The sequence below is a fragment of the Nilaparvata lugens genome, chromosome 10 (genome assembly GCF_014356525.2).
Source record: "Nilaparvata lugens isolate BPH chromosome 10, ASM1435652v1, whole genome shotgun sequence".
Lineage (NCBI taxonomy): Eukaryota > Metazoa > Arthropoda > Insecta > Hemiptera > Delphacidae > Nilaparvata > Nilaparvata lugens.
Window position 1 is genome coordinate 29,266,592 of NC_052513.1, and position 13,290 is coordinate 29,279,881.

Consider the following 13,290-nt stretch of genomic DNA (forward strand, 5'->3'; position numbering starts at 1 on the left):
TAAATTTCCATGATTAACATTAAATATTTTTTGTCAATTTGTTGAATTTCTACATTGTTGATAAACGATGTGGCAACATCGCAATGCGTGAAAGAGATAGCGCCATCTGCTTTGTTGAAGGTTGCAAATCACACACTGCCATTATAACGTGGACCTTATTATAGATACTCAAATAATACTTTTGAATAACTATGTGATAACTGTAACCGTTGCTGGCCGTTACTCTGTATCTGTGACAAAGAGAAGCTGCCCAAAAATGAATGTGAGAATACATTTTTTATTCGAAGATACAATCATAAATCATATAAATATGATTGAGAAGGAACAACAGGCTTGGCCAAAAACTATTCCATTCCCAAATTTTGATAATGTCCAAAAAAGTAGGATATGTTTTACTGCAAAAAGTTCAAGTTCAATTTTAGTCCAAAAATATATATTAGCAAGAAATTTCAAATTTATAAGAATTAAAACACCAAATTTATAATTAAATATAACACTTAATTATCACTGCACATTGAAAATTAATTAAGTTATTCTATAAACTAGTTTATATTCCATAAGTTAGTTTAGTTTTTCTGTTTAACATTGTTCTCAATTACACCCACCAAAACTTAAAGTATATATTTGGTAATGAATAAAATATAACATGGATACAATAAAATTTACTTTGATGTACCATATTGCATAAAATCCGTCCATGACATCATAGCATATGAAGCAACATCAATGGAAAATAATCAAACCTGTTTTTCACTCATTTATATAATCTAATATTATAATCTCAATATTAATATTATAATATTATATTATTCATATTATAATCTCTCTATTTATATAATCTCAATAAAAAAATTTTAGTAATTAAGGACACCAAATTACACCCTACTTTCTTTTCGTTATTCTTCACGGTATTGATTCTTCACAAAGGTTTTAATAAAAATTCCAAGACCAATGATGAAACAAAACTAAAAAATCTGATGAACACATAGGAAGGACACACGGAAAAAATGAAGTACATAGGAAGTACATATAGTACTGTATTATTTCGATGAGGTCAAGTTGACTAGAACAAAAATGAATGCCAACAGCATGTGGTGTTCCCAAGCGGTCACCCATCCAAGTACTGACCACACCCGACGTTGCTTAACTTCGGTGATCGGACGAGAACCGGTGTATTCAACGTGGTATGGCCGTTGGCGGAAGATATACATTTTAGAGAGAACTAAAAATTACCATCATACCATCATAAAGTTCATAATCGAGTAGTTTACCATAACCACGGAATAAGCATACAGTAGTGTTTCTTTCCTCTGTGCCATAACTCATTATATTGAGTAATAATATTACTCAATATTACATAATATTACTCATAATATGTACCATACCTCAAGCAAAGAAGGAACACAAGATGTTCTTTGCAGTTTTGCACCTGTGTTCTTTCATTTGTGGCATGACCAAGATGATAGACTGTAGTCCAGTCAAATGGCATAGCCACCTCTAATACATGAGGTGGTACCTCTGTATTAGAGGTGGCTATGCAAATGGTCGTTTTTCAGGAAACAGTCCCAAAATAATTTTTCTTGTCGGTTTCATATGTATTTTGGGGCGCTGAATTCGAATCTAAAATTTGCTGATACACCAGAGGGCGGCTTCACCCCTGAAAACCCTCAAATTTTGGGACTTTTCTCAAATTTTCCATTTTATTTCAAAAACCTCGGGGTTTTCGGAAAAAATCATTCTTTACAAAATAGAAGACAATAAAATTTCCAAAAGATTGTGTTGGTCGCGCAAAAATCTACGATTTTTGATGAGCTACACATTTTCAATATAGGGGTATTTTTCAAGGTATTATCGAAAATTCTGGAAACTCACTACTTTCACTCTATACAACTTATACAATTCGGAGCAATGATGAAAAATCACTTATCATGTGAAAGTATAATATTAATTCTGAACAAGAATCCTTAGATATTTTGAAATTTAGTATAGGGGGAGGGGAGTACCAGCGAAAATAGAAAACCATATCACACAGCCAAAATACAAATTTTCTATTTTAATAACTGGAGGGTCTGATGCCAAAGTGAACCAAGTCGTTTTTTCTGATTTTTCAGTATTGATTGTTGTAAGTGAAATCCATTTTATAAATTCAATATTCATGGTATGTTCATTTTGAAAATTTATAAGCAATTTATACATATTTCTTCCAAGAATGAGCAAGAAATTTCAATTCAGGGACTTTGTATGTTACTAGTGAAGAAAAAAATATGTTTAGAAAACCTAACTTGGTTCACTTTGGCACCAACATTCAACTTAGTTCATTTTGGCATAGCGAGATTCTGATTTTTGGTGGTAGGATCTATACTAAAAATCACACAAACTGTCGATCTAACTTATATATTTCAAATAATACAGTAAGATACAGCATAAAGAAAAGTATGGTACTGAAAATATTCATACTATAGTGCAGTCCATGTTATAATGACAGTATTTGATCAACTTTGGTTTTGCTATCCTTGTCTACAACAATGCCAATTATGTTTTTGACAGTGTAGAAATATAATTAATTAATGCAGAGAATCGGCATTGCTATTCTTCTATCTTCAATCACTGCCATTATAACGTGGACCTCACTATAGTACCATTCATATTAAAAAAAATATTTTAAAATTAATATTACAATTTCCAGCCAAAGTCATAATTAATAAAATGTAGGCTACAGGATGGAAACATTATTCAAAGATGAATAATTTAATAGCAAGTCAAAATCTTGAAAAAAGCAAAGTACAAAAAATAATAAAATTAAGGAATTTAAGAATGATTCGGAAATTAGTAGTTCAATTTCAAGTCAAATGTTCCAATTAACATTTTTCAAGTGACTTATCATAGAGAATCATATTGATATTTGGCTGATTGATATTTGTATGGCTCATTATCACATCATAATAAAGATGTGTAATAATTAATAAATTCATGTAGAAACAGGTTGTATTATCTAGCTGTAATATTTCAAAAAACTTCTTTTGCCAGAGTGAACCAAGTACATTTTTCCATGTCAATCTCATAATAAAGCAATGTTGCCAAAACTGGCATGTGGGAAGGATGTAGTACTTTGTTTACTAACATGCTTTTATAATAGTTGACATGTAATTCTACAGGTAGCGCCACAATAAAATCATTTGTAGTTGGTTCACTTTGGCAAATGAAAAAAATAGAATGCATTCCACATAACCTCAAAATAATGAACACGAGATGAAAATGTTTGATAGAGTGAACTATTCTTATCTTCACTTTCAGAAGTTGAGGAACTTGGAATATAATCGTCACTGGAATGATCTGCAGCATCAAAATCACTTTCTGAACTATCTTCCATGCCATTTGATTTGTCTACAAATGAAGCTGCCTGAACCGAAATCTGAGTAGACGCCATTTTGAATGATAGTTGGTTCAGTCTGCCAAGAGAATTAATACTAAATTTCCCTTTTTGCAGAATAAAAAGCTGAAAAATTTCCCTTTATAACAGCTGTGGGACTTGGTTCATTGTGGCAGAAGAAAGATCTCCTGATTGACTAAGTATAGATCAGAGTATTACAAAAATTCAAATTTTGGAGTTGGTTCACTCTGGCACCAGACCCTCCAACTGTTCTAGCCTTTCTTACGAATCAAATCAATATTTTGGATCACATTGTTGTAAAAGGTTATGTTCTATCAGAATCGCACGTTAGAAGCACTTAATTTCAGGATTTCCTAGTGGGGAGGCGCTTATAAGGACACCTCAGGGATCATAATTTCGATCACTCTCATAACTTCTGACACAATACAATGATCGTATCTTCTCATACTACAGCTCATTCTTCTCAGCGCGTCAAGGCGGTTAAAAATCATGTATCATAAGTTGTATTTGATGAAAACATGAAACATCTATTCTTGAGTGTATATAACCATAGAGAAACGATAGCATAAGTAGATATCCCATGGTATAGAGCGTTTATGTCGCAACTTTTACTGTTATCCCAAGCCGATAGTTCATTTAGTTCTTTCCCATGAAGCTTTGTGACGCTGGTAGTCTCTCAAATTGTGCCGTTCATACACTCTCACCCCAACAAAACAGTAAAAATTTACAATAATCGACAGTAATCGGCTTAATTGAGATAACAGTAAAAGTTGCGACATAAATTCCCCATACCATGGGATATCTACTTACGCTAATGTTTCTCTATGGTATAACTTGACTTTACCCATATTTCCAAACACACATCCATCAAGTAATACTATAGCTAGAACAATCGGCTCTTCCACAGTTTATATTCAAATTTTGAGGAATCTTGTTCAGAATCTTTTCAGGAATCTTGTTACTCCAAGTTGTGTAAATTGTATCTATGATTATGGATTCTTAACGTAATCAAAGGTTGTATAGAGTGAAAGTACTGAGTTCCCAGAATTTTCAAAAATACCTTGAAAAATACCCCTTTTTTGGAAATCTGTAGCTCAAAAACCAAAAAATCGTAGGATCTTGTGCGACCACTATAAATGTATTGGAATTGTTATTGTCTTTTATTTTGTAGAGAATGCTTTTTCTGGAAAACCCCGAGGTATTCGAAAATAAAAGTGAAAATTTTTTACAGTCCCAAAATTTGAGTTTTTGGGGTTTTTAGGGGTAGAGACGCTCTTTTGTGTGTCAGCAAAATACTTATAAATCCGATAAGAAAAATTCTTTCGGTGCTGTTTCCAGAAAACCAACCATTTGACTGGACTATCACAAGAACAGAAACTTTAATTCTCCATATATACTAATGTGCAAATTAATAACCCATATAACTCAAACGTTGATGAAACTTTCATGGAAACTTGACTAATGTTAACCTTACTTTAGCACCATTCAGATTTTTCATTAATTTTTCTCTATTACCGTACAGTAATTTAGGTTAGGGATTATTAATTGCTGGGTTTATGAAGGAACAATTATTATAATAGTCCAAAATCTAATGTATGATTTGTAATGTCATTTTTTATGCTTCAAAATTATTGAATAACCAAGTTATTGTGTGAGATAATATTGTCATATTTTGTTGTATTTTATGAGGTGAAGCGAAGCTGATGCTGAGATACTGTGCCTCACAATCAGCTTGGGATGGACATGACTCACCATGGTGTCACGTATTTTCTGACCAAGAATTGAAGGTGTGTGTTGGTGTTGTTGGTGACACTGTCATTCATACTATAAAGTCTAAACTACTGTTAATTTTTTTACATAAGTCTTATTAGTATCTGCCCATAATATTATGAAAGGAATAAATGACTGAAAGGAAAAGCAAGCGAATCTAACTATTTCTTTCTCAAAATTTTAGAGATGAAATAGTTCGAAATTGGTTTGGGTCTTCACTCTCACTGAATTGTAAATATGGTTGAATTGACTGAAAAGTATTAATTGAATTTTGAATACGGTACTGTAATGGTGGAATTGTTTCAATATTCTTGGTGCTTCGGGAGTCTGAATCCAACTAGAAACTGTGGGTTCATCCCAACCATCACCCAGTTGCATGTAAATCATTAGACATTTCAATTTTTACAATACGTAGGCTATTATGCATAATTTTAGAAACTGTGAAATGAATCGTATTGAGTCATTTTCAAACAAATATAATTACCTATAAGCCTTGTCTTTTTATCTCCTCTTTGGAACCAATAAATTGACATACAGTATTGAAATTTTTGGAGAGGGACAGTATTGAGTTAATCCTGGTGTATCTTTCTCAATCATTGTGATGAATTTTCAAATCATCAATGAGCAGTTTTGTCGAATCAAATCCGACGACATTTGGCTCCAAACTACAGTAATGCTAAAAGGCATTACTTGGTAATATGGTAAGTTAGTATGCTATAATTGATATAGTTTTTGTTAATATCAGTCTTTGAGAAGTGTCATTCTCATGTTCGTATTCATGAAATATTGGAAATCTTTGTTTACAAATTTGAGTTCTAAACTGGAATTAATTTTGCAGATTATAGATCATGCAGATGACATTAGAAGGTATTATCTTCATAGCTATCCTCATGAAATAAATTATAAACAGGCATGTCCTCTCGTAAGAGCCATGTTGAAGTTTCTTGGGTGAGTTCTTATCTGAAATTAATTAGCAAACATTATCTCATTCCAGGTTTGTCTGGTTATAATTATAGTTCTAGCTTTTACTTTTGTTGCTTTTATTGGCATTATGCCATTTTTTGTTTTTTATGACTATAATAAATATTACAACTATGCAGGATAATATAATCCTGCCAAGCTTCATTTCTTTCTAGCCTATCAATTGTTGAAAACTTTTGTATCATGACAGTATCAATTTTAAAAATGTATTAATTTTTATTGAATTGGAATAATCTAACATTTTAGTGTCCATTCTATCACTCTCAATTTTTGGGTAAAGGTATCCTAGTATTTTCTTCTACTATTTCAATTTTTATATAAACTGATTATTTTAGTACAGTGTAACCTTTAATAACTTTCGATTTCCTGTGTATTTTCATTATTTCTGAATAAATTATTTTACTAAAAAAATTCAGAAAAAAGAGCTACTTGAAAGTTCAATTACATAGTATCACTAGTAGGTACCCTTTTATCTTTTAGACAAGACTAGTAGAGGATATTTATCCCATTATAGTGTCAAAATCACCAAATATAAATCTAAATGAAAATAGAAAAGGGTACCAGTATGTGTTCTATGTTAACAAAAAAAAATTAGTTCCTTGTCGTTTCAAGTTCTGATATGCTAAGAACATTAACTTGATCAGTGTAGTGTGTAATATCTACCAAAGTTCTTCAAATCACCTTTTTCAACAACTAAAGAATTTATTAATTTCAATAATTTTTTAAATAATTGATTCATTAATTTTTTGAAGAATTTTGAATTATCAAATTCGAATTTCTCATGTTGAATGGTGTATGATTTCCAAATCAATAATTAAAACATCCTATAAAGTTTTTCTAATTGTTTTCAATATTTTTCTAGCACCACAAATCCAGAAGATGGGTTCAAATCCAGATTCTTATTCTCACATTCTGGATCCATGTTAAAATTCATAACAGCAATGGGGCTGTTCGAAGAAAAAAGCAATTTAAGTGAACATAATTGGCAGAATAAAACATGGAGAGGATCTTTTATAGATGCATTTGCCTCCAATTATGCTGCTATCTTGTACAAGTACGTCTACTCTTATCAAAATCGTAGGAACAATTTATATTTTTCAAGGCATTTGTGTCAGTAATGCCCTATATTTTTGTTAAAAATAAATCAATTTTTGATACTGTTACATTCTATCGTGAGGTGTGTTATAGCAAAATCTAAACAGAAGTATTTTATTGTGAAATTACAAAAAGCCGTATCTGACTCGTATATACTATTAAATTCAAGGAGTTTTCGTATGATAATTGAGAAGGAGTCATTAGTTGATCGAATATACATGCTGAAGGTCTTGATCTAAGATTTATCTTTGTGTCTTTGATATTTTTATGAGATTACTAGCCCTATACTTTTATTAAATAGTTTTACTATTTGTATTCATGAAAGATTGTTTATTTTGTCTTTATTTGTATACTTGCACATATAATGTGTTTATGACACATTATATTTATTCCACACATTACATATTACATGTTACACATTATATATTTATTCCAAACAGAGAAAATACCTATTCTCTATTCCACTGTTTCTAATCATCATTATAACAAAATTAGATATTAGGAATTCAAGAACTTGAACCAAATTATTCATTTGCTCCGATATCCTTAATTCGTCACATAATGATCTAACTATCTATGTGAAAATTTCCTGTACGTTTCATAAGATTGATTAATGAACGAATTATCAGATGAGTACCTATAGACTTCTTACATTCAAGTTTCTCTTTTAGTCTGATTCTCTAATTTCCATTAAGTATGTTCCCCCTTTATATTTATTTCTCAGTTTCGTCTTGTTACAGATGCAGTGATAATGTGGACAAGGTTCTCACGTTGTATCAGGAGCAGCCAATGATATTGAGGAATTGTGACTCAATACTATGTCCACTTGCAGTTATACAGGACACGTATAAAGCCTATATGGACTGCAATTTCGATAAAATTTGCCGCAATAGAAAGAGGAAAAACGATTAATGATCAAAAATTGACAACAGCAAATATTTTTAGCATGCATTGTGAAATGCTTTTAGAAGTTCTTTGGTATGTAAGATGTAATATTCAGACTACATGTAGCTTTCAGACTGTAGAAAATACTGTGTAGCTTTATCAGGTAGGTTACAGTGATTTAGTACTAATACTATGTGTGTAGGTAGACTGTTCAGCTACTAGGTGAAGAATCTTCACCTCATAACACAAAATATAACTATAATCTTCACTCTACCACTTATTATTATTTATTTGTAACAGTATTGAGTATAGTCTTAGATGAAGATAGTTATGGTGTGACCAATTTCCAGGTCTACTGAATGTTTGGATGTATTACATATCGTAATTCTAAAACTAATGAGTACCTAGTTTGATTTTCTACTAGATAGTGTAGTGTAGCATGTCGCTAGTAAATAAATTAATTTAAAATTATTTCTACATTATGTAGACATAAACATAAAAATTTTTAACTACCTGTTTGAGTATTATAAAGTATAAAAATGTTTGTGTGGAAACGCCATTAAGTAAGTTTCACACATTGTTAATCAGCCAATGTACGTAAATTGTAGTGATGCTTTAAATAGTAGAGAATCATCTTGAAGTACATTTTTCGAAAACATTCATGTAAAACTAACTTTATTGTTGAGTATCAAAAATGTGGTTATCATATATTATAACTTCTTGTTTACTATTTTGAATCATTGTTTGATTTATCTATAATCATCCATGTACTGTAGTCACACTAGCTTATTTTATTTGTATTATAAATGTTGCTAATTCAGATCATTGCTGATAAAAACTTATTCAGTACATCCATTTTTTTTAATTCTAGCTCTTTGTATTTATTTGTAAAATGGTTTGACTTATTTTCTCAAAACTGAAATTTTTCTAACGAATTAAAATTAATTAGGTATAAGTTTTTTTGGGTAATTCCCGATGGTAATCTAATCAATAAGATGTTTGTGAGGTAAGTGCTCGAATTGACCTTTGGGTGTTTTATATATATTACCAGATGAACCAATATTGATATATTTTTTCAATATTCCAACTTCGAAAACGTTGAAACTTTGTTTATTGAGTATGATAGGGTCTGTGTTTGTATCTATTAACACTAACATGGGCTTTATGATAACTTTATTCAGAATAACATTACACAGATATCCCATCAAAATATTTGTTCCTGTCTACACTTTAACATTTTTAAATGCTGAAATGGGTAATATAATTTATTGAACCTATTGATAAACTATATTTTAAACATGCAATACAAATCAATCTTTTCTGATATTCTTTGGTATTTTAAAGCATTCAAATACACAGTTCTATTGAGTCTATGGGTGATTTGATTTCAAAATATTGGATTTGAAGGTAGATAACTTCATTCGCTGAACAATATGGAGAAATTCCCAAACAATTCAATCGTTTTTCAATATTTGAAATTTCTGTTTGCACTGTGCGTGTACATAACCGTGAGTTTTTATGATATGATACGAAATTTCCACCTTCCCAAAGGGAAAAATGTATCTCTGTAAGTTGAAAAGAAAGGAGAATGTATATTATTCGCTCGGTATCGCATTTTTCCCATCCATTGGCAACTGCGTGAGAATCAGTCAACTATAAAATATCTTAGGGGAATGCGAGCATGTGTATTCATGCGTTCCATTCAAAATATATGCGAAAAGTGTACTTCGCTTTATTCACTATTATATAATGGCAATGGCATTGAAAAGCCTGTATTGTATAGTACTATTCACTTTCAACTGTCAGAATTGATTGAACGGGAATTATTGATGCTATCTATGCATGATACTGACAGTTTAAAGTTAATTTCACTGCAGTCGATATGATTGATTTAACATATTTAGTGAGTGAAAGCAAAACGTTTCATAAGAACATGAAAATGGTGAGTCATTCATTTCTGAGTTTAATGCCTACCGTATAGGCTCATATTTCGAATATTGTAGAGGTTATTATTTATAATGTATCTTATTTTGCTGTTCAAACTGTGAGGGAGGATCAGTTGCATGAAAACCCAGTTGCATTCAACCAGCGTTAAATTGAGTCATCATATTGTCGTCAAATCAGTTCATTGGTTGTAGTGTTATTGGTATCGCTATGGTTGACATCACTTCAGCAGCTTATGGTTGTTGATGGATTGCACTTTTTACGACTCGCAGTACTCAAGTCTTTACTTGGTTCATAATTCCAAGTTTTTTCACTATGGAAATATTGAATTCTGATAGGTTATATTCCTCTGTACAGGTCAATAGGAATGTACAATTCCTAAAATTTGTCAGATTTATTGACATTTTCTCGTCAACAGACCTTCTAACTGATAAATCTAATATCAAAATAAAACTTATTTCTATTGGACATCAGGAAGGACATTGAAAACACCAAATTAACTCACAAATGTAATAAAAATATATTTAATTGGCGAAAATTGACAATTAGAACATAATTATATATAATTATTTTTCGAAGTAGGTAATAAGTTATAAAACAAGACATTCAGTGATTTAATTCCTTAACTTTCCCTAACCGTCACATTTAAGGCTTTCTGGCATGCATTCAAATTTATAAAAATATTTATTATAGTAGTCAAACATCAATAATGGATATCCCAATACATTCAACACATATATAACTTCTCTTATCCGATTAATATTATAGATACCATAATACTTTCACAACTCCATATCACATCAAGATGAATAATATGTCACTTTTCAATTTGTAGCATAAGTTTCGTAGAATTGGCACTAATATAGAAACTATTAAAAATATTATAGATAAGTTATTTATTAGTTGCATAGTAGTATGAAATTACAAAAAAATGAATTTTCATTGTCAAAATATAGAGTAGACGCCTTCAAGAAACACTCTCACTTGAATTTCTTTATACATTACGAACTGCTGTTACATTTTTCATCAAGTTTCAACAATGAAAAGACTACGTACAGACTATAATAATTGTGAATTGCGATTCGAAAGCATGCTCCAGTAAGTGTTAGTAAATATTTCATATTTTTCACAATTATTATAGTCTGCAGATCGCCATCTCGGTGTTAAAACTTAATGAAACACTTTTTTATTCCAATCAACTTCTCAATCTTGAACGAAAGTCAATAATTAACTCCAATGACTTCAAATGGCAATCAGTTTCAATTATATTTTATAGTTTAACTTATTCTAGGATCTAGGCTCAAGGGTAGAGTAACTCCTTACAGTTTTTGTATTCCATATTATCTTACCTACACTGCACGATACATTTTCCAAGTTGTAGACTACTGGTAAACTAGAAAATATTCAGAAAGAAAAGAAATAATATTATTCAAGATAGAAGTTTAGTTTCACTCAATCTTACCTCTGATGAATGTCACTTGATGACCTAACTTAATTCATTGACTAGTGTTTCATACAAAAGTAGTATAAATTATGGTACAGTACCATACAGTTAAGTTAATCCACATAATAACCATACCCTACCCATCAGTTTCAACTTTTGGTATTGAAATTGAAATACACAATATTATCTTTTTAATTTGGTCTAGTTGGGTCTTTATTTGGACTTTAAGTTGGTTTTTGGTTTCTGGATTTAGTAATTTAATGGAATTTGATATATTCGCATTACTCTTATGCTCTACAATTATTGGGTATTTCAATTCATGGGATTCAACGTTCTATTAACAATCAATTCTGCCATTGTGGTTTAGTATTATGTCTTAGAATTGAATAATAATGTTGAAGTTCAACCAAAAAGCATGTAAGTTATATCTTACACTGCTACTTTATATTACCATCACTTAAATAATTTACATCAATATGACTTATATTCTTAAAACATTGATTGAAATATCTCTTCATATTTTTACTCAATCAGATTAAAAACCTGGAAAACAACCCTTGAATAATCATTTCACAGTATTGGTTCATTATTACTTGATAATTACACACTTGAATTAACAGCTCAATAATCCATATTTTTACTATTTTATACATATTTTTAATCACCATGTTACAACGTTGGTTCATTTTTTTTGAAGTTTCGCTCAAAAAATCTCCTTCCGTATTCATATCTACAAAATTGTTTGATTATATTATTCCATTATATTTTTTACTGTAATGAGATCGACAGTTTTAATCTTCATAGGATACAGGGATACTCTCAATAATCATGTTAAAGTTTTGATTAATCATCTCTCCACTCTATAAAATATTCCAAAACAATTCACCAATTAATTTCAAGTAAGTTATTTATTGTTCTCACTTTATCATTAATATTCAGTTTAAATCGTAGAATTATTCTTGAATTCAATTGATGATGTCTTTGAAATTCAAATAATATCGTTATTTGATTATTGTTGGGAATCAATATTATTACTGTTGATTTTTGTAGACATTCAGCTGTATCTGTCGAAATGGTACTGGCTGGCTAGTCAGTCGATACTGACAATTGCGTCGGGGGGAGGGAGGCGCTGGTCGCCTGGGTCACTGTGGTAGTCCCCCCTTGCTCTCCTTGTCCCCCCAACCACTTTTGGATTCTGCTGGTTTGTCAGGTCTTGCATTGATATTGTCGAACGCTGAAAATTGAAGGAAAATTCAATAAACGGAAAAATAGATGGTTTAATATTCTATTAAATGTGACAAGATGAGGTTGATAAATGTATAATTTATTATTGAATTGAATTAATGTTATATTATATAAGTTATAGTAGTTACGGTATATCAATTGATATTAAAAAAATCAAAATTAAAATTAAATTGAAAAAAAATTAATTAATTCTATAATAATGAACAGTTCTATCATTTCATATGATTTATTTTATAATGGATTATCAATTGATTAGAGTAATAATAGAGAGAACTGGCAATTGGAGTTAATATTGTGGATTCTGTCCTTCTAGAAAAAATTTCAAGTTGTTGAAATATTGATTGATTATTATAATATTATTGAAGGTGAAAGAGTTATCGAATAGTGATCACAATAAATATTGAAGATACATTTCTCTCCATCTTTATTTTCACATGTCTTACATGCCTCTCATTACACACTCACATGCTTGAGGTTTATGAAGTTATTATTCAACTAGAATGGTTTTTGGGAATGAAAGAATTTCTCTATGAAT

At 30.5% G+C, this 13,290-nt stretch overlaps 2 protein-coding genes and 1 non-coding gene across 12 annotated transcripts in view; 1 reads left to right on the plus strand and 2 right to left on the minus strand.

Annotated features, from left to right (window-relative positions):
* The window catches only part of LOC111064176 (multiple inositol polyphosphate phosphatase 1), a 53,823-nt gene extending 44,964 nt beyond the window's left edge, over positions 1-8,859 (plus strand). For 8 of the 9 annotated variants that reach the window (XM_039437152.1, XM_022351865.2, XM_039437150.1 and 5 more), the window contains 4 exons: positions 5,081-5,178; positions 6,000-6,109; positions 7,005-7,196; positions 7,978-8,859. In XM_039437152.1, coding sequence (XP_039293086.1) covers positions 5,081-5,178; positions 6,000-6,109; positions 7,005-7,196; positions 7,978-8,149 — 572 coding nt within the window. In that variant the 3' untranslated portion in view covers positions 8,150-8,859. The remainder of the gene's footprint in view (positions 1-5,080; positions 5,179-5,999; positions 6,110-7,004; positions 7,197-7,977) is intronic. The other variant, XM_039437151.1, reaches the window with a different exon arrangement.
* On the minus strand, positions 1,080-1,198 carry LOC120353451. Its single transcript, XR_005572410.1, has one exon. It is a non-coding gene; the product is annotated as a 5S ribosomal RNA (ribosomal RNA).
* A 1,703-nt stretch (positions 8,860-10,562) lies between the features above and the next one.
* The window catches only part of LOC111064192 (gonadotropin-releasing hormone II receptor), a 231,142-nt gene continuing 228,414 nt past the window's right edge, over positions 10,563-13,290 (minus strand). For both annotated transcript variants that reach the window (XM_039437149.1, XM_039437148.1), the window contains one exon: positions 10,563-12,744. In XM_039437149.1, the coding sequence (XP_039293083.1) occupies positions 12,601-12,744 (144 nt within the window). In that variant the 3' untranslated portion in view covers positions 10,563-12,600. The remainder of the gene's footprint in view (positions 12,745-13,290) is intronic.